The 22,859-nt window shown below is 43.9% G+C and overlaps 1 protein-coding gene across 3 annotated transcripts in view; it reads right to left on the bottom strand.

Annotated features, from left to right (window-relative positions):
- LOC126548000 (serine/threonine-protein kinase 31-like) overlaps window positions 1–22,859 on the bottom strand; it is a 322,789-nt gene that overhangs the window by 263,863 nt on the left and 36,067 nt on the right. For all 3 annotated transcript variants that reach the window (XM_050196069.3, XM_050196070.3, XM_050196071.3), the window contains 3 exons: window positions 19,308–19,396; window positions 15,287–15,345; window positions 72–230 (listed from right to left, as the gene is read on the bottom strand). In XM_050196069.3, the coding sequence (XP_050052026.1) occupies window positions 72–230; window positions 15,287–15,345; window positions 19,308–19,396 (307 nt within the window). The remainder of the gene's footprint in view (window positions 1–71; window positions 231–15,286; window positions 15,346–19,307; window positions 19,397–22,859) is intronic.

The following is a 22,859-nucleotide window of genomic DNA, read 5'->3' as shown; positions in this document are numbered from 1 at the left end:
AATAGTGGCATAAACTTTCTGATTCACCCTCGTACATTTCTTGTTGCTGCAACACGGGATAATACGCTTACCTTCTCAAGTTCTGGATTTGTCTCCGACACAGCTGTACGGCAGATCTCAGCCAGCTGGATTCCAAGTTCAGTGGCTTTGTCAGAATCTGAAGGTCGCTGCCCAAAGAAGGATGTTGTGTCTTTCACTTCACAAATTAGTAGCTCTACTTCTGCACATTCCTGTGAAAATAGATAAAGATACCACTAAGCACTGGTTATAGATATATTTGTTATTCTCATACCTTATATATGTAGGTGCCCGATTTACAACTACAAACCTTCCATGAGCATTTTGCGATGGTTAGGCCATGTGACACCACCTATATTTTCACAAGAGTGAGACCCCGCTATGGGGATTTGTCCAATATATTGGACATTCAGAAATTAGACAGTACTCCTGTGACAAGGCTTTCATCCTCATAAAACCGCGCTGTCCAACTTATTGGACACCTGCTTGCGCCATCTATGCAGCATTGATAAAAATACATCGTTCAAATTCCCGCCGAAACAGTTCCACAATGGCGGCATTCAGCGGCGCGGCGTTTTACAGCAGCTGCCGGAGAAGTAAGCACTGTTTCTCGTATTTCTACCTGCTTTCAGGGCATATCTTTGATTTTATAATAAAGTTAATACAACAGCGTACGCGCAGAATACGAAATTTAAACTGTTCGCGCGTTTACTTTTTTTTACGCTTCCTTTGATTTCACGTGTCCATTACGTTGGACGCTAGGACTCAACCCGGTTATTTTGACCACGCTATTGCGATGGCCTTGTTATGAACAGCAGGCGAGTAGTGTTGGCATTTAGCGGCTTGTGGACGAAATCGCGTCTTTTTTTCTTTAGGGGACCGGCCTCGCGTGTCTTGATGAATTAAGCTGATAACTTTTCTTTTTTCAGTCCATGGCTAGGACCCGCCAGACAGGTGTCGCAGGTGGTCTCGTAAGGGAAAAAAACATATCGATATCCTTCTACCAGATATTGCGCGCATGTACACCGCCAGCATGGGTGGTGTTGACAAGGCAGACCGAATGATAAGTTACTACAGGATAAAAGCACGCGTTAACAAGTGGACAATCATAGCTATCTTCCACCTCTTCGACATTGCCCTCTGCAACTCCTGGATGCAGTACACGCGGGACATACGCTCCCTAAAGAAACAGCGGAAAGAAATACTCAAATATATGCAGTTCCGCCAATGCGTTGCTGAGACTCTCGTGGCTAAAGGGAAGAAGCAGGATGAAACGGAGAGTGAGAGCGAAGCCTAGTGGCATCCGCCTTCAAAGCAGGCTCTACTGTCTCCTCAAGAATCCGAAGAGCACTACCCACTGCTCAATGCTGGCAGACACTGCACACGCTGCCCGTTGCAGACTACAGGGCTGCGACATGAAAAAGTTCTTTTGCACCAAATGCCAGCTCTTCTTCTGCATCACCAAGGACAAAAAGGTGTTTTGAAAGTACCCACAGGAAGTGAACACAAGAGCAAAATTTTTGTTGAGCAGAGGAATGCTCTTTTTATGTACTTTATTCACTACTTTGCCTTTCAAACTATTAAAAAATTTTTGCACACAAGTTTGAGCGCAATATCTGTGGTATGTCATTACTTGCATGCTGGGTGAAAAAAGACCGGGTAGCATCCCAGTGTCCAATATAATGGACATCGCGCTGAGCTGAAACTATCAGGGATATTGAAAAAATATTTAACACTTTTCACCTTCATAACCCTACAAATTCTGAAAGTTTAGGAACAATCTGTGCACCCAAATGCATCCCGGGTCTCAGGAGGATAAACAAATTCTGGAGTTCTATGTGCCAAAACCATGATTATGAGCAAGCCGTAGTGGACGACTCCGTACTGATTTCGACCACATGAGGTTCTTTAATAAGCACGCAAAGCACACTACATGAGCATTCTTGCATTCCACCCTCAGACTGGCTGCCATGGTGAAGGACTCAAGACCAAACCCACAGCCTCATGCTAAGAAATGCACCATAGCCACTGAGCTACCCCAGCAGCTAGCTAATTGTTTGCGCTTGATTTAATGAATTCCGCAAACTTTGTTCTGGCACCACCACACCCTCCACAGGGAGGAACAGTGACCGAAAAAGGAGTGCTCTCAAATAAGCTCCATAGCAGTTAGTGGCAGAGTTGCAACTTTACCCAGTGCACTCTGCCCACGACAGATCGCCCACTAACACCTGTGCAGCTTCTCTGAGGGCGCTTCTTTGTGATGCAGGTGGATAGCTAGTCAAGTGATATGTTTCATTTTTCACAGACTTTCTTTATCAGCCCCAAAAGAACAAACAGGTAAAAAAATTGTTGACTACAAATTCTACAAATTAATTGACTACAAATTAGCTAACTGCAGTTATTTGAATGGCATGAACCAAAGTACAGTAAAACCTCGTTAAACCGTACCCACCTAAACAGTAGTTTCGTTTTAAAAGTAATAAAGTCAAATCCCTGACTCAGCGGCCATTGAACATAATGTGTTTTGTATCCGCATAAGCCGTATCAGCTTACTGCTTACGTATCGGTTAACACGTAGTGCTTCCCCTTTTCGTCGCACAAATACAGCAGTGCTTCGTCTCCATTGGGTCGCACAGCAAAGCAACAAGCCTGAGATCGGAACCATGGATCAGAACAGCGGCCTCCAAGCGTCATGTGCGTTTGCGCGTGAAGCCACATCGACATTCGACATGAACATGATTTCGACGTTGTGCCAAGGAGCGTTGTGGCGTTGTGCAAACAATCGCGTCATGTCGAAGCTCGGAGAAAAAAATGCGTCGGGTGCTCAGCGTAGACGAAAAATTAGACATTGTTCATGCTATCAAATGTGACACGAAGAAATCGGCGCTGGCATGCGACAGAGATCTACTGTTGACTACAGCGTGTGTGGCATTTGGAATGCGAAGAAGTTACTCAGCAGTGCTGCTGCGACCACGAAAAGATGTCAACTATGAGGTTCGACTTTTCACCATCATTGCCTCTGTTCTTGCCAAAGTGTCGACTAGCTATAGTGATGAGGACAGCGAAAGCGACATCACAGGCGATTCAGGCCCTACAGTGGCAGAAGCTGCGCATTACGTCAGCCTCATGAATGCAATTGTCGCGACGAGAACAGCACCCCGCAATGAAAAAGGAGCCCCACGACACATACACCACTACCGCGCCCGTGCATGGAGAATATGCAATGCCAACGAGGAATCTGCCATGCGAGTGTTTGCCAAGAAGAGGAGGCTGGCTCAAAGGCTGGCTCGCAGCTTCAGTAAGTTTAAGGCCACCGTTGCGTCAATGTTTTGAAAACACTGCTCCCGCCTTCATTGCCAGAACGCTGTCAGGTGGTTTTCGAGCAAACATGTAATGCGGATAAGCTGTTGCTCGAGCAACTTTTTTGTATTTGCCGACGCCGTCACTGCAGTGAACTGTAGCGAACTGCATTGAAACTAGTTACCACCAGTCAAGTTCAAAACAAATCTGGCTGATCTTTGCATTTGCTGTTCATGTCCGCAGCACACCTCATGTTACGGTTTTTCCTAGGGACATACAAATATTCGAAGCTTTCGAATAACAAATCGAATAGTGTCCTATTCGATTTGGTCTTCGAATAGAATAGACACTATTCATAAATGCAAACATTTTTCAAATACTTTTCGAATATTTCTAAACATCAACTCTTCAATATTTCTAAACGTCAATATGTGCCTGTCGTACCCTCTAATACAGTCTTACCCTCTGCACCAGGAAAGAGTGTGCGGCAAACCTTCCCTCTTCTCCGACTTGTGCAAGACGGCCACAATTGACAATAATTGACGTTGAAGACTGCTTGAATGTGTTGCTGTCACGTGCTGCAGAACGATTTGGAGATGTTTTAGCTTATTCTCCGTGAAATTTACGGGATGTCAGTTCATACGAGGTCATTGAATAACCAGCCTTTCGGTGCAGCAGTAACTATAGCATGCAGAAGTTTCTCTTCGCTGCAAAATGTGGGATGCCCATCTTCAGTCGCGGTGTGTGCATGCATGAGGAACTATTTTAGCTGCATCTGTTTTCACTCGACGAGGAGCAGCAGCGACTGTGAATTGCCAGTGCGAATTGAAAAATCTCACTATCTGATGCCTAAAGTGCAACAGCAAAGAAAAAGCAGTCGATGCGGCACATTTCATTCAGAAGGGCACTGCCACAGAACACATTTGAAGAAAGCGCCTTCCTCGAGGACTATCGCCTACTGATCCAGATGGCCTGCAGGCGTGGCCCCCGTTTTAATTCTCTCCTCTCCTATATTATGGATTTCGGCCTGGGCTCCCTGATATAGGGATAAGAAAACTACCTAAACCCGGAAGCCCAAATTTGATCGTTCAAATAAACACATTTTCACCACCATCTGATATATTGGTTAACTCTTTCCATACCACACTCATTAGGCCGCTAATGATGGTTTGAAACACCACTTTCGAGACCTCCCGATGATATGTGGTGTTTAATGGCACAAAGGCCAGGTATGGATAAAGAGCACCATGACAAATGGTAATTTTAACGACGTATTGTGAATAGCGTGGACAGTGAATTCATCATGGTAGATGTGACATGGCTATAAAAGGGCGTAAAAACTGTCGCTGTAAATGGCATAAAATATATAGGTACTAAAATAATGACACTGATTATAGTCGGATAACTTTAGAAAAAAGGGAGCGTTTACTCCTCCGAGGCGGAGGCACATGAGCATCCACCAATGGGTGCGCACTCTGGACTAACGTCATGAGCCGGACGGTCGGTGACCCGGACGGTCGGTGACCCCGCCGACGGAGATGATGGCCGCTGGCGCTTCGAACTGGGCGAGGTCGCGTCAGCTGTGTGCTTCAGCCCCTAGTCAGAGTGAATTTCAGAAATGTTTGTGATGGTCTATCATGCCGGAAATATTACTGTGAGCTTACGATGCGGCATTTGTGCCGCGTGCGTTTATTCTGAGCTGTGATCTAGCGAAGGAACACTGCAGTAAGGATCGCTGGCGCTGCGCTACGCTTTGCCTGAAAACAGGATCCCGCGGCGACTGCTACGAACACACATCCTGCATGTTTGTTCCATGTTGTTTTATTTCGCTCCCGAATGAAGTTACAACGAGAAAAGTTTTCCAAAGACCGGTGCCTACTGTTAGCGGCGAGTGTGTTCGTGTACTGTGTCGCTGCGTTTTTCGTCGGACGGGGTCGTTTTTCGTCGGATCGAGCATCTCGGCGACAAACTTCGTCGTGGCCTCCGCGCTGCATTCAGGCTCCCTGTTACGCCAATACGTGTAGCAGTGGAGGATCATGTTGCGTGAAGCGCTGTTCAGGGTATGGCCACTCTTGTTCTTGTCGAGGCTCCTTGGTAGTGTGGACATCGAGGCGACACAAGGCTCGTTCGGCAATAAAGTCCGAAGTCGCTGGGCTTCACGGCGGAAAACTCGCACGCAATGCCTTACGCGAACTGGCGAGATTGCAGGCTTGCAAAAAAAAAAAATAATAATGAAAAGGAAAAAGAATTGTGAGAACACAAAACCAAAAAATATAAATTTTATACTATTTAAAACCAAGAGTATTTATTTAAAACCATGAATGAAGCATTTTTGTACCTTCCTGCCTCGACCGTATTCTCACCCCAGGTTTGTAATAGTGGCGATAAATGCATTGTTTTATATAAGTACTTTTCCAATAGCAACTGATTCATTTTAAGCTTGGAAAACGAGTAGTAGATACGCCGTGTACATGTGAACAAGCGCAAAAGCCTCGCAGAGCTGCTCTTTCTGCTTTTGTCACTTGCTATGAAGATAAAGAGCAAACGACGGGCAGCGTTGTAGAAGGCACGGGGTTATTTTTCTGTTGCTATCCCGCATGTGCTGTAGAACATGAGAGCTCTACTAAACCAGTCATCAAAATATAGAAGTATTTATTTACACCGAGAATGACGCATTTCAGGAGCACTATTTTTCGAGCGGGACCATTTTAGTCACGGAGGCAATCGGCTGTCGCGCTTCGGTCATCTAGGCGGGGCCTCCCCTTTTTTCTAAAGTTGTATCCGACTATAGTTAGGGACGTGGGTGATGGCAATTGTGTTTTGGTGAAAACGCACGACAGCAAAACAACAGTGACACTAGAGCTTCAAGAGGGCCCTCGAATACAAGGGCTGTTAATCAGGCATCAAAATTACCTTGCCAAACTATCTTCAAGGTGTCAGTTTTGGCTAAAAAATCTAAGACTATTTGCAGATTAAAAAGCGGTTCATCGCTAAGAAAAAATGCAGGGCGAAGAGGTATATTTTCGCGATATGCAGAAGGGAAATACTTTTTCCTCTCTGCTTCTACTGCAGGGCATTGAACAAGAACATGGAGGACTGTGAGATTATTGCCGCACTTGCCACAAGTCGGAGGATCCCCCCCCCCCCCAATCAAGAGGTAAGACTGAGTACCGTAAGTGTGTCTTATCTTTAATTGGCAAACAAGTACTTCCTTCTACCGTGCTGTTTTCTCACTTATCCAGTTCCCTAGTTCTGCTTTTATCATGTGTAGCTTATTCAATGTTTGTGTATCCCACTCTCCTTCCCAATGAATGGCTCCTTAGTTTACGATGTAGAAAAGACTTAGGTCTGTGGCAGGGATGGGGACATTACCATCTGTGTCGCTAAAGCTCACTGACTTAACACTTTTGTCAGCAGCTACGTTACCTTTTATACCTTTATGGCCAGTGTTACAGTTGGCATCTGGCACCACGTGCAGAAAGGAATTTCACCCGACCTTCGTCAAAATGAGGCGCGACTTCTGCCACGGTTGGCGTCCAACACCTCGTGCAGAATGGACTTTCTCTCACCCGAACTTCACCCACCGTGCCTCATCGGAATGAAGCGTGACTTCCTAATTCACCATGACCATTTCGAGTGTCTGGCGGAAGCCTCGCAGTGTTTACAGGCCTCTTTTGTGTGTGTGTGTGTGTGTGTGTGTGCGACTTTAGAGGGACCCTTTCCTCAAACGGTCAAACTCTACAGGAGAACTTCCACGAACCAGCAACGCGCAAAAGAGACGGACAAGCGTCTACAATTCCAGGAGGCGGGACGCCCTCCTCCTTGCAGCAGGCTCGGTATAAACAGAGGAGGAGGGGCCCTCTTTCTGTGCCGGTCACGTGACGTTGACGGAAGCAAGATCCCTCCCACGATTGCAGAGAGCCTATTTAAGGGGCTCCGAAATGTACTTTTCATCACTTCATTCTCTTATCATCTTTCATCAACCTTTCAATAAACCGTGAAAGTTTCGCACTAAAATCGTCTCGTCCTTGCCCAGTCGCTATGGTCTACCGGATGCCTGCAGCCCGCCGACAACGCCACGCTACCCAATAGTAACGTCGGTCGAACTTCGATAGGCAGGCGTCGCTACAACACGGCAGCAGTACGATACGCTACCCTGGAGTATGCAACACCAGGTACCCAGCATAAGAAAATCGCTTGGTTGCACATATATGCGGAGCACAATGAGCTATACAGCTCATTCAATACGGAATTCTTGTTTTCTTAAACTAATTAGGGCTCTCGCGACACTTAATGAGTCTGTGAAGACAACATTGTTAGCAACATTTACAAGCCTTATGTGTTTAATAGCAGAGAGCATAGTGTATGCTTCCGCTGTAAAGATACTGGTGTGTGGGTTTAGTGCCCTAGATGTTGAAAATGAGGGTCCGAGAGCTGCATAAACAACACCAGCAGGAGACTTTGAAGCATCTGTGTAAAATTCATCACAGGAATACTCCTTAAGTTCAACAAAAAGCAATTTTATGTGAGCCTAAGGTGCTCGTTTCGATATTTCTAGGAAAGATGTCACATTGGATAATCTGCCACTCCCAAGGCAGTGGAAGCAGAGTAGGAGCCATTAGGACATTCTTTAAAAGAGAACCCGTGTTTTTCCTGAGAGTGCTTCCAACCGGAGGGACAGAGGAGGCCAGATGGCTGGGCGGTTACGGAACAGCCTTGCAGTGTGCAAGTCACGAATTGTAATATGACATGGAATCTGAATATCTGATTTAACTCTGATGATGTAAGAGAAAGTTAAATATGTCCTTTGTAGATGTAGAGACCATTTGTTGGATTCAACGTACAGGCTTTCTACAGGACTAGTCCTGAAAGCACCTGTAGCAAGATGGATACCCATGTGGTGAATCAAATTTAACATCTTCAAGGCACTAGGTGTAGAAGAGCTATACACTATGGCACCTTAGTCAAGGCGTGACCTTATCAGACTTTTGTACAAGCTCAAGAGGCACCTTCTGTCACTTCCCCAGGATGTACAGGACAAGAGCTTCAGAAGATTCATTGTCTTCATGCACTTCGCCTTCAGATATTTCAAATGGGGGATAAATGTTAATTAAGAGTCTAAAATGAGGCCCAAAAATTTGGGATAGTGGGATCAGGTAATATACCTCTCTTGTTCGAGAACAGAACACACATGCTCTTTTACAGCTTTAATTTAAACCCATTCTCGTCAGCCCACTTTGACAATTTGAACATGCTGTTAGACAGAACTTTCGATGACATTCAGCAAATTGTCTCAGACTCCCATTTCAGCCAGGTCATGGAGAATTCGGAAACACCACGTGGTGTCCTATACCTTCTCCATATCAATAAATACTGACAAAAAGGACTGTTTATGCACAAAAGCATCGTGAATATTCGTCTCAATGCGGACAAGGTGATCAGTTGTGGATCCACCGTCCCTGAAACCACACTGTAGGGGGTCAAATAGTTTAGTTACTTTCAAAAAAATGGAGGAGACGCTGGTTAACTATTTTGTCAAACAGTTTACATAGGCAACTTGTCAAGGCTATAGGCCTGTAGCTGTTGACCGAACTTGGGTCCTTCCAGTCTTTTAGTATTGGAATGATTATTGCTTCCTTCCAGGTGGACAGATACAGCCGGCAGAGAACACGGAGTTGAAAAGTGACACTAGTGTTTTGTAAGTTTCAAGGTGTAGGTGTTTGATAATTTCATACAGTATTCTGTCACTTCCTGAAGCAGACTTGTTACGAACATTTAGCGCAGCCTGAAACTCCACCATGTTAAATGGACGGTTGTAAGGTTGATTACCACTGTACTTACACGATTGTAAGCTGACCCCCCATATCGCGTGTGACAGGGGAAAAAAAAAAAAGAAGAAGAAGAGCATACCCAAGGGCGCAGTCAATAATGAAACTTTATTGGTAGCTGGCATGGCCACTGGACTACTCGCCTTGTGCCATCATCCTCACTAGTGCTGCCATCTGATCCCACAGCGCGTCGTCACCTAGAGAAATTCCACATCTGGCAAACAACCACACCACAACATCTTGTGGAACAGCAGCCCACGCCAAATGCACCCAACCACACACAGCCATCAGGGAAGCTCTTTTTGACAGGTCCGGTTGGCGTAATTTCACGGTCTTCTGCCGCCAGCCACTCGTTATACTCACGGCGGAGCAGGTCCTCAAAAGGCGAAGATCCGGGCTTGTTTTATGACCATGTCACACTTCCCTGACATGGACCGATTACGCATTTTAGCGACGTTCGCCGTAAGCTTGGCCTACTGCTCCGGAAAAGATCCAGACTTCGGCCCGGGGGAAATTCTTCACTTGCCGTCACAGATGAAAATTTTGCTTCGCTGCAGTCGCCACTCTCACACCACCCGTTCAGAAACATCGAACTTGCGGTCCGCTGCGCAGTGATTTGTTTCCTTGGCGTAGAGAATGGCAGCCCTCTTAAACTGAAGGAGTGCCGAATGTTTAGTGGGCCTGGGACACACGTGATGACTGAGGAAGCATGGAAGTAGCATGTAGCCAGCAGTCAAGTCGAATGCATCAAACTAAGAGCTACAGGGAAAGAGAAACACGTGAGCGGTGTCTGCTGTTCCATGAACTATCGATACACGTCGCAAGCGCTGCCGTTCTGAGGGTGCCGCCGAGACTGGAACAGTGGCACTTCCATCAACTATCGCCCCCCCCCCCCCCCCCCCCATGAGTGTTGTGTGCACTGTAAAACTCGCAAATGTTGAAAAACCTTTCCGAAAAGCGAACACACGGGATAGCGGAAAGCTACAGTTAGGGCCATAGAGCAAACATAAAATTGTAACTACGTTGTATCCCCTGATATGTCATTAGTCTCGCTTTTTTGGCGATGCCATGTTTTGGTTTTGATTGTAAGTCAACTTAGATTTTCAAATTAAAAAAATAGGTAGACTTACAATCCTGTAAATACGGTATTTCCTTTCCGACACAGAGGCAGTCGCTCCGCTTGTTGCCGGTATCTCAGAAATGTATCTGAGTAGTGGGATAAACTACAAATCTTCTCAAAATGTGCCCCTAGAGAATCAGCTTGGTCGATAAGTGTGTCTCCGTGTGTATTTACCAATGGTAGAGGATGAGTTTCACAGCCTTTTATTTTATTTACCCTGTTCCAGGCTTCTCTTTTGTCTGTACATGAATTTATACTAGAGATGTATGTTTGCCAGCTCTCCTTTTTGGCACGGCACAGCGTTCTTCTACCTTCCAAATTTATTTTCATGCAGCTGATCAAGTTCTCGGTAGTTAAAGAGTCGCGAAGACGACTCCAAGCTTTATTTCGATTTTTGCAAGCTTTTTTGCACTCCTCATTCCACCAAGGAATATGTCGTTTAGAGGGCGATCCATTCATTTCAGGGATTCATATTGATGCAGCATCAGTTATAAATGCCGTCAAATATGACACTGTTTCGCTGATTGAGAGAGTACAAATGTCATCCCAGGTCAAGTGCATCAGCTCTCTGTATCGTTTCCAGTCAGCACAGTCAACCTTCCAATGGGGCAGATGTGGAGAACACGTATCGCCTTTTGTTAATTTTAAGACAATTGGGTAATGGTCACTCCCATATGGATTTTTGATCACGTTCCACTCCAGGTATGGCACGAGTGTACTTGATGTGATGTTTAAATGTACAGATGAAAACGTTTTGTTTGCCAGACTGTAGAATGTGGGTTCTTTCTTGTTTAGTAAGCATGCACTTGTGGATAAAAGGAAATTTTCTAATGAGCGCCCTCTCGTATCACAATGTGACTGTCCCCAGAGGGTGTTATGTGCATTTAAATCGCCTACTACAATGCAAGGTTCAGGGAGTTCTGCGATAAAGCTCTGGAATTCTGTTCTGGAAAGTTGATGGCTGGGAGGGATGTCGTCGTCATCATCATGATTATCATCATCAGCCTGGTTACGCCCACTGCAGGGCAAAGGCCTCTCCCATACTTCTCCAATTACCCCGGTCATGTACTAATTGTGGCCACGTTGTCCCTGCAAACTTCTTAATCTCATCCGTCCACATAACTTTCTGCCGCCCCCTGCTACGCTTCCCTTCCCTTGGAATCCAGTCGGTAACCCTTAATGACCATCGGTTATCTTCCCTCCTCATTTAATGTCCTGCCCATGCCCATTTCTTTTTCTTGATTTCAACTAAGATGTCATTAACTCGTGTTTGTTCCCTCACCCAATCTGCTCTTTTCTTATCCCTTAACCTTACACCTATCATTCTTCTTACCATAGCTCGTTGCGTGGTCCTCAATTTAAGTTGAACCCTTTTCGTAAGCCTCCACGTTTCTGCCCCGTACGGGAGTACTGGTAAGACACAGCTGTTATACACTTTTCTCTTGAGGGGTAATGGCAACCTGCTGTTCATGATCTGAGAATGCCTGCCAAACGCACCCCAGCCCATTCTTATTCTTCTGGTTATTTCAGTCTCATGATCCGGATCCGTGGTCACTACCTGCCCTAAGTAGATGTATTCCCTTACCACTTCCAGTGCCTCGCTACCTATACTACGTAAACTGCTGTTCTCTTCCGAGACTGTTAAACATTACTTTAGTTTTCTGCAGATTAATTTTTAGACCCACTCTTTTGCTTTGACTCTCCAGGTCAGTGAGCATGCATTGCAATTGGTCCCCTGAGTTATACTAAGCAAGGCAATATCATCAGCGAATCGCAAGTTACTAAGGTATTCTCCATTAACTTTTATCCCCAATTCTTCCCAATCCAGGTCTCTGAATACCTCCAGTAAACACGCTGTGAATAGCATTGGAGAGATCGTATCTCCCTGCCTGACGCCTTTCTTTATTGGGATTTTGTTGCTTTCTTTATGGAGGACTACGGTGGCTATGGAGCCGCTATAGATATCTTTCAGTATTTTTACACACGGCTCGTCTACACCCTGTTTCCGTAATGCCTCCATGACTGCTGAGGTTTCGATTGAATCAAACCCTTTCTTGTAATCAATGAAAGCTATATATAAGGGTTGGTTATATTCCGCACATTTCTCTATCACCTGATTGATAGTGTGAATATGGTCACTGTACGAATTCCTGAATGATCCTGAGGCTCCAGCCACTGCGACCAGGCTTCATCTCGAGCGTACCAGCGAAAACATCAGACCCCGTGATGTAGATAATTAAGTCCCCCATTGTTACCCTTACCTTCTCACTCCCGCCACTTCCCAAGCCAATTCACCGCAGCCCATTAAGGGAAAAAAAAAATGTGAATAAAGGCGTGTAAACGACAACCGCCCTTAGCAGAAACGTGCCGTATTAGGATAATAGTGAAGACAAATGCCGCAGTTTTCGCAGTATGCCCGCCATGTGTTTCTATGTCCCTGGCAGCTAAGCGCGGCCATCTCTGTTTCTATACCCTCAAAGTGGACATGGCTACGTTATTGCCGCAAATTTACCGATATTAACAATATTATTCATTACTGACATGGAAAAGCTTTCAATGTACGTAATGTACCCACAAGAAGAAAAAAAATCTCATTCAGCGCGTTTGGCTTGCTCCACCGGCCGCCATTTCTGTTTTGGTCTCCCGCACTGTTACAGCGGCAGCCGTCTACATGGCAGCCGCCCGTTTGTTGACCTCTTGTCATCCTGCAGCAAATGCGGAATGCAAAAAATTTTTCCTTTTCACGGAAAACTTAAACTGCGTAATGATCGCACCCCTGAATTTGTGTCAATTTTTTTTTGACAAAAAAGTGCAACCATTGTGCGAATAAATACGGTAATTTAAATAATTTTAGTTAACCTGCATATGCACAAACACTTAACACATTTGTAATGCGTTGTACAGCACAAAAGTGTTTTCATTTTCTTGTAGCCTAGTTACCGATGACGCTGACACAGATTCGTCCTTGACACTAGCGTCCGATGACGCTGACGCCGACACAGATTCCTTAGGCTTGGATTGCACGGCTGCTAGCCAAGGCATGTCTATGGCTGTGTGGTTGCCATTTAACAAGCACACCCTGCTAAATTTTGCAAATTCATTCGAAATTAGTGTTTTGACGCAGGTTGGCGCAGCTCAATGGTTTGGCGCAAAATGGTGCAATTGGCGCAGCACTTCCATCCCCGTCTTTCTGAGATCATTTGAGCAGTTCTCTTGCTTTATTCCAGCGGTGGTTTTATGTATGTTCTGCTTGCTAAGTCGACCCACATGTGTACATAAAGGTTAAACTTGATTGTCATCACAGCTGTAAGCACTTGAAAACAGGTTTTGTGTGTATCATTCTGTGATTCCACAATGAAAGAGCAGGAACCGTGAAGAGGTAATAAAATGCTAAAGGATGTGGAATGCACTAACACGCAGTTCAGGTGAAAGTAGCATGGAGAAGCTATGGCCTAGTCAAACATAGCATGAACCTATCACAATTTGTCTTTTCCACTGCCGTTATATCAGGTGAAGTCACCTGAAGAGGGATCTACATTAGGGCTAGGCATATGGAATTTTACCACAGTTAATCAGAACCCTTTATGGAATTAATTAAATTGGATTTGTGTTCTTACATACATGAGATAAAAAAAATCTAAACCAATAATTTTATACGCAAACCTAAACTGTGCTACTTGTTTGAACAGAAATTGCCTTTAGTGTCAAATGATTGACCACTTCTTCACAAGTAACAAGCACATCAAACACGGACGAAAGTAGGCATAGGTTGGTTTTGTCATGACTCCTAAAAACACACAGGCAGGCGACGAAACACTGTCTGTGATTCCTTTGCTTGCTGCTGAACAAGTGGATATGTCCCACCGACACTTCCCCAATTTTGCTCACGTGACCTCTGCCAATTACTTACAATAAAAAAATTGTGATTAAAACATATTAATTATTCGGAAGGTTAATCCATCAACCGCCCAGCCTTGACGCACAGTAGCGTGGCACCCTGTCATATTTATTTTCTAAAATTTCGTGGTTAACATTGTTTGCTCATGAAACAATGCCGAGGTCTTTGTTAATGAAAGTGTAATAACTGAGAGACATGCCTATGGCCTTGACTGACTGCTTCAGTATGCAATTTATAACTTAGTATGAATGAAGAGCAGTTTTTAGCAAATCTATTACTTCATATCGGAAGTTTCATTTTTGCTTTGCATACAATTATAAAACAGCTATCTATATGAACTGAAAAACCAAAAAATGCTTTGATTGTGCTCAAGAAGAATATATTTTTCGAAAATTCAAGCATTCTATATAATTCTTCTGGAAGAGAAATATTCTTTCTTTTAAAAGCAGTCAGAGGAGACAGACTGATGCAAGATCTCTGGCTGCAGTGGTGTCACACACGTGATGTAAAGCAAACAAAATGTACACCGGTGGTTCACATATGACAAGAGCTGCCAGTACAAATTTTAAACGAAGCCATAGGTGGCTTGGGGTGAACCCCCTCCCCCTTTTCTGCACGGTGTTTTCCCCCTATTACTGAAAAAGTTCCCGCTATACATTTTTTATTTTAGTTGATCATGCATATTCTTGATGTATTTTGTGAACTTAGATAGAAAATAAAAATATTTCATGGGTAATTATATGTGCCGTAATTAAAGAAATGAAAGATTCACTGTTTATAGGCACAAAACAATTATGTACCAGTTTTCATAGGACAAATAGTTTTGCCTTCAAATGCAAAGTTTTAAAAACACTTACATGATTAAGAAAACATTTTTTAAGCAAAAGTATTTCAGCAGTCAACATTGATGAAATTATTTCTTTTTTCAGGAAATACAGAGCAGTCGAGTGTAAAATTCAAGATACATATAAAATAACATCAACAAAATGACATGGGTTGTTTACAGATCAAACTGAAAGCTTTTTCCAGCATAAAAACTATTAGCCCTCTGAACTATTCAATCCCTACACAGAGTACAACATAGATAGATGCGGGTTTGAATGATGTAATTGTTTTACTTACTGGACGAGAAGGGACGTCTGAAGACTCTTTAGCAAAACCCTTCTTGCTCTGTGCAGCGCCTGCGTGATGACAGTTCAATACACCAACTTTCCTGCTGTTGCATAAACATAATGAAGTTTACACAGGGTTCTCCAGCTATAATGCAAAAAGCTTTAATAAAAGATGGATCATTCATTCTACATGAATAAGCATTGTTTGAGGTCTTGTTGAAAAACACCAATATTTTTTTTTTAGTCCCTGACATACAATTACACTAAAGGTTTGTTAAATCGCCCCTCATTAAAGCAAAATTTTGAATATTTCAAACAAACTAGCTAAGTCCAACCAAGCTCCATAAAACTCCCTATATTAGAAAGCGTGTTAATTTGCACGCTAATTGGGCCCGCCACAAATAATTCGAACTGCACACCACCATGTCCGGCTCCTGGCTCAAACTGGCGGTCATTTTTCCAGCTGAGCATCAGGTGACGCAACGTACTTATCAGCATTGTCATCAATCCACACCTCAGTGACAGCTCCCTCAGATCTCAAAGACTAAGCTTTTGTGGACTCCGTGTACAGAAAATGATTAAAGGAGCTGGAATCACGTCATGACTGCCATGTTACAATTATTTTTGCAAATGGTTAGCTGCATCAAGACAGTGAAGCATGCGGCCAATGTGGTACGTCAGGCAGCTCACCAGTTGCAAAGATCAAGCAAGCAAGATAAGCTGCACCATTTTTCATAGTCTTTGTTGTGTTAGTGCCCCGCTGTGTGTGTTATAGGATGTTTCTGTTGTGGCAACCAGACCTACACTGCTAGCTAGACTCCTTTTACTGGCACCGCGCATGCCGCCATGTCACGTGGCAAATACCGGAGACTAGTGGACCTGAGGAGAATGATCCCAATCCTGTTCCCGTACAGACCTCACATCTGTTAAGAACAACACGAAAGCACGTGGCCGGAGATACAATTTGTGCCTTCTACTGGCACAGTCGTGTTATCAGTGGAATTATGCGCTCAGCACATAATCGAACGCACCCCCGGCAAAAGAGTGCATGGCACGTAATTTCGCTGATAACACCAGAGTGGCAGTGAAAGGTGTGGATGGTATCGCCTGCCAGACACTCACACATTGTTTTTGACAAGTCTGAGGACTGTACATAAAGTGTTGAGTGACATGGACTTCGCAGACAACCATATTTACTCGATTGTAACGAGTTTTTTTTCATGAATTTCGTTGCTTGAACTCGACCCTCGCATTAGTTTGAATGCCAGCATAACTTACCATGTTAAAGCAATTATTCTAAATTCCACGGTTTTCAGCATTACATTGGGAACCTGTACCTTTGTGTCTCAATCCTATTCATAGACAAGTTAAAGAGTCAAAACTTGTTTTTTTTTTTGTTTTTTTAATCAGTGCCATTTTCGCTGTGCTTGTAAATGGTGTTACAGTTACAGTACTGCAGTACCCTGCGGCCTTTTTCCGCTTCGACTCCGTTCATTTGGAACGCGGTGACGAAGCGCGTTTGGTGTGACACCCGCTTCAAGAAACTAGCAATTTTGATGGTCAATGGAGCTGGAAAACTCCGCCTCAGTTTCACAACTCGACATCAACGAGATGGCGATTCACGAATGGCAGGACCAGTGGGAAGCCCTCTTTAAACACGAGGCCAGTCGGAAGCGCTCTGTGGACACTGTAGTGGCCTGGTGCTGCCCCCAAATGAAATGGTTGTGCGGTCTTTGAGCTCGACATCATGAAAGAAAACTTGATTCTAGGACAATAACTTTTGGAGATAGTTTCACTTTCATGAGACTCAGCTCATCAAGACGCCAAATCTCTCTCGATATATGGCCAACAGCACTCTTGGCACCGATAGCGAGTTTAGCACAAACCCAAAAACACTTGTTGGGGACACTTTCGGTGCCAAGTCACAGGAAATATTGCAACAGTTAAACTACAGTTGGACCTTTTTATAACAAACTCGATAGTTCCGCGAAAAGTGGTTGTTACATCAGTAGTTTGTTATGTATAGACTCCCCCTTAAAAACACTTAAAAATTAACCGCACTGAAGCCGGCGTAAGCAGTTACAATTCAGCAGCACTTTGGACCGAAAACAAGATTTTCAGTGTCATTTTTGTTCCCAGTGCATTCCCGAACCTAGCTGTAAACTTCCTCTAGAAACGTCCATCTAAAGAATGAAATGTGGCATCATGTAGCGCTTTCAAAACGGTGCCTGGTTTCGATCTCCTGTCACTTCGAAACTGCAAGCGCAGCCGGCATTTCTTATTTGAGAGTTTGTGATATATTTTACTACCAGCGGGGCATGACTGTATTCTGCACATGAGAGAGAAGCGTCTAGTTGGCTGGAAGCGTAAACTGCGGCAACTACTGCGGCAACTACTGCGGCATGCCGCAATTCTGCAAAGGTCTCGGACATCATGGCCTCGGCATTGTGACTGTGCGTCAGCCACACGAGAGCTGTAAAATTACGCTATCGACGTCACTTCGAGTGAAAACAAAAAGCGCTGTTCAAAAGGTAAAAAGTCACGGTGAGCCGTTATCAGCAATCGGCAATGCGTAAATGAAGCGCCGCCAAACCATGATCTCCTGGTAACAGCATAGTAACCACCGACCCTTCGCAACACTGCATGGCAGCAGCACATGGTACAGCGTTCTTGCCGACTCAGGCGGCGTCGACAGGAATGCTTGAGTGGCCATTGTTGCCATGGCGGAAAGACATAGATGGTCATTCCAAATAGCTGAAAGAGGCATAATGCACATGGTTCCACAAAAACTAGTGATGCCGTCTTGGCATCCGCTATTGCACCGGCCAGCACACAGGCCATGCCATGCTGTTTTTGTAGTATGCCTCCGCCCTGGAGGAGTATGCGGCACGCCTCCGCCCTGCTAGTCTTTTGTTTTGATGGTAGAACCAATGTTTCAGAAAGCAGCAGTCGCAAGTGGAATTCCTAAACCAGGATGAATTTTTTTTTTTTTTTCAACTACGAAGTAGATTTATCAAGGACACAGAAAAGGGCTAGTTCGTGGCATTCTGCTACAGCCCAATGGCAATATTCCCGTAAGGGTAGACCCACCTCTTTCTGACAAGAAGATCAGTTAAATTGAAAGCATATGGGAAACAAAAATTTACCTCATATTTGAAATAAGCACATCAAGTTGTATAACGTTTTCGGTACAACCTGATGAACAGATTTTGTTTATATTTTTTATTCACTTTTTTTTTTCGGTATAAGAACCAACTCCCCCTTGAGTTCAAATTCACCGCATTTCGATTGTGCATAGATCCTTCATTTTCGAGTTCAACATTTTTCTGAATTTCAAGGGATAAAAATTGGGTCTTATCTGGCAGTCAGTAGATAATCTACAGGATTCCATTAGTTAATAGTAAATAGTCAAAATTCCACTGACTGTCTGCACTTCATACACACAAAAAAAGATGCATGCTCGTCACGTGCAAGCAACATCCTTCAAAATCAAGTTAGCTGCAAGTGCTAGTAGCTGATGTACAACCAGTCACTTGTGCAATGACAACAAAAGACAGTGCAAGCAATTGGGAAAACAATAATTTTGTATAGCCCACACACTTAAGTCCTCGCAGCCCAAAATTTTCCCTTCAGCACATCAACACACATAACTAGTGAATGCATTTAAATGCAGAGTTCCCATTTAGGTGAAGCTTCCTCCACTTGGTTCATTTCTATAGAACTGTACATTAGAATTTATTAACAACTACGAATTGCACGCATGAGAGAGCCAACTGCACATCTCCTGCATCTGCAACATCGCACACTAAATATAGTGTGCAAAATCCCACATGTGAACCAATGAACATATTTTGCAATATGAATAAAATAGAAGTGATGTTTCTGAAAGCTCAGTTCACAATGTACCCATAACAGCAAATCAATTGGCCCAAATACCTATCTCGCAAAGAAATAAAGGTTGCCAAGGCTGCTGGAATGTGAACATATACACTGTACAATGAAAAAATTATAAATTAAGGCTTGCTCATTACCAAGGATTGCAGAAAGAGCCATAGCTTTCCTCTTTGGATCCATGCTACTTCCACCTGTTTCCCCAGGATTCACTTCCGATTGTTCTAGCCTACAGATAAAGGTACAAAATTGTGTTACAATAACATTCCAAACAGCCCATAACACAATTTCAAAGTTGCATAAAACAGATAAAAAGATATTAAAATTCTGCTATCATTATTGAGAAAGTAATTCAGCATTAAAATCTCTTCACACATAATGAACACATTCATGTTGGCAAGACATTTCTTGCTACCAAAATACAACTTGTGTGCACAATACCGCAATTCGATCCGAATAATTGTGGTGATACGTGTAACAAGCTACCAGAAACAAATGAATAATAAGCAATGTTGGCCGTAGCGTATTACAAGTAACAGCCTTACCCGTAACATGTTGCTTTCTTGAGTAATTTCAAAATGCACTCTCATGCTCTGTACAAGCTTACACACAAAAACACATGGCAAAGTGCTGTAGCTCATACATTGTAGCTCATACTGAGCATGAACTTACGTAACATTTTTCAGCAACATGGACGGTCATGTTGCTAGTTACTTTTCATTTCAATACTTCCTCCCTCGCAAGAAAAAAAAAAAGCCTTGATCACTTGAACTAAAGTAGCATAGTAAATATACAAAATATACAGGCGCTCTTGAGGACCTTTCTTGCGGCTCAAATGTGTGGCAGACAAAATGTGCTTTTGACAATGCCCACAGTAGACTTAACTAAAAAAAAAGTACATACTACCCATCAGGCTTTAATACATGCATTCAGGGACACATCTGCCCACTCCTCTCTTCTGCCTCTCTCACATACACAAGAGATGCATAAATAATAAATCAGCTCCAAAATTGAAGTGCAATTATGTGTGTGTGCAAATAGGTGATTATTTTTGTGTGCTATAAAAATTTTGTGCGACAGCACTAGCACTTTCATTTCTTAAGAGAGGTATGTCGTGCAGCTTTTAACATCACAGTTTACACAATTACTGTAAAGTTGTTGAATGTCCTGCAAACTTTTCTTTGCAGAGTTTTCTGTGGATTGAGGATAAAGCCTTGATTTGTTTAATTCAAGGTTAAAGAAATTGTTCCTCCACAAGCCACAGAGGGGCAAGTCATCAAATGCAGCTCTATAGGCAGAAACTTCCGACCACTAATTCTACTGAAATCGTAAAGATTTTGCACAAAACTCCCTTGCTAAATCAGGTTCAAGAGTGAAAGCTTAAGAAAAAGCTTAAATTGCATGCATATAAGATATAATCTTCAAAAAATCTTTCTTCTGGGTTCCTGTAACAAAGACACACTGTCTAAAATTTATGAGCATGGAGTAATGACAAAGTAACAAGCATTACTTATGTGGGAAGCAGCGCGAAGAGGTAGCCTCCGTACCCACGGTTCACTTTGGCTGGCCAGCCATGGTGCCGCGGGATCTCTGGAGCGGTTGATACTGTGGCCACTCAGATCGAGCATGCCGGCATCTTTACTCGCTCTACATGCACGTGAGCCCTCTTTTTCTTCACCGACTCTGGAGGCGACAGTCGTGCCGCCACAGGCCCCCCCCTCCCCTCTCCTAGTGCGAAGCGCGATTGAAATATGTACAAAAGGGGCCGGTACAGAAAGGATAAATGAATGTGCGGTGTTTAGTGGTGCAAGGGCCAGGTAGGGCCAAAGAGCACCACGCCAGTGTTAATGAGTTCACAGTAGAGTTATGACTTCTATGAAGTTCATGCGACGTTGCTGTAAAGAGGCCTTAAAAATAGTCGCTATAAGGTGCGTAAAATCTATGTGTAGTAAGATTATGGCGATGAAAAATGATGGGTACTATTAGCATTAAGATGCATTCAGAAAGAATGATACGATATACAAAATATGTCGGATGCTAAAACTGGCCGTAGCACTACTGCCTAACCAGAGCCCTTGAAACACAAAGGCCTAGAGGCATGTGCTATATGAAACAACTATCACAGCGGCATCCTCTGAAGAGAGGAAGCGCTACGAACGTGTGGGGCTAATAACATGCAACACAACATCTTTCAAAAAACCTAGGACTGCGTTGGTGTCAAAGAGTGGTTCTGGGCTGAGGAACATTACAGGATGGAGGGGAATGTGCTGCCGGTATGCTAGGGGAAAATGTTTCTTTCTCTCAGATTCGGCTTCCCGACACACCAAGAGGACGTGGAGGAAGATCAGCCTCTCCCCGCTTCTACCACAGGTTGGAGGTTCATTTCCAGTGAGTAAAAAATTATGGGTGCCAAATGTGTGTCCTATTCTGAGGCAACAGAATAGGACATCTGTTCAACGTGATTTTGTTGCAGAGGGCCAGAAACCTAATTGTGGCTTTATTACGTGCAGCTTATTATTTGTTTCCACGTCCCACAACCATTTCCAAAGGTTTTGCTTTTTTTTTTTTTTCGCAAGAAAAGCCTCAGACCTGAAACAGGGACTGCAGCGGTAGGATTAGCAGCGTGCGATGCAATTGACGTGGTCATCTGGTCTGCCAGAATGTTACCTTCGATGCCCCTATGGCCAGGCACCCAGTATATAATGACAGGCTGGTTAGATTTATAGGCTTTAGACAGGATGGAATAGAGTTCATTAAGTACTGGATTTTTGTGCTTACAGAATGACATCAAGGCCTTGACGACACTTAAGGAGTCTATATATAACCGATTTTTGGAGTTTTGATTTCCTTATATGCTTCACAGCTGACAATAGTGCGTAGGCCTCAGCCGTAAAGATACTTGTTTCTGGATGTAGTACATCGAATTCCTAGAAGGATGGAGCAACGGCTGCATAGGACACCCCGTCATGCGACTTCAATGCGTCTGTGTAGAACTCCGTGCAGGGGTGCTTGTACTGGAGTTCCAGGAAATGCATACGGATTTGGATCTCTGGAGCATGCTTTGTTACTTGTAGAAAAGATATATCACATTGTGTCAGTTGCCACTCCCAAGGCGGTAGCAGCTTAGCTGGAGGCATTAAGGGTTGTTTAAGGAGTGGGACATCCATTTCAATGCTAAGCTCCCTCACATGCAGTAAAAAGGGATGTCTTACAGAGGGATGATTATGAAAGAGTATAGCACATGTCATATCATTAACGGTATTACAACACAAATGCTGATGATTAGTGAACTTTCAGAAAATATGTTAGGCTTATTTATGCTCTCTGCAGATGGAGTGACGAGGGCACAAGAGCCTCTGATTGGCTGTCTGAGCAAGCGCTGCAGGGGGGGCCAGGATAATTTTTTGCAAGGCGGTGTCGACGGTTCGCCCGAGGCAGCACGGTCACGGTAGGGAGAGCGGTTGGATGGAGCCGCGTCAACAGGTTTCCCCGCCACTACGAGGGAAAGCCAACTTCTGGGGGCACTTTTCTGTTGCTTGAAGTTCGATATATCGGGAGTCGCTGCTATTTTTGTTCGATGTATGCATAATTTTTGCTATATATACTCGTAACTATACCGTGTTCAGAAATTGTTCGATACATAGAATTAGATGTAAACGGGTTTGATATAGTCGGGTTCGACTGTGTATATA

The sequence above is a fragment of the Dermacentor andersoni genome, chromosome 1 (assembly GCF_023375885.2).
Source record: "Dermacentor andersoni chromosome 1, qqDerAnde1_hic_scaffold, whole genome shotgun sequence".
Taxonomy (NCBI): domain Eukaryota; kingdom Metazoa; phylum Arthropoda; class Arachnida; order Ixodida; family Ixodidae; genus Dermacentor; species Dermacentor andersoni.
This window is presented reverse-complemented; position numbering and strand designations above follow the sequence as displayed.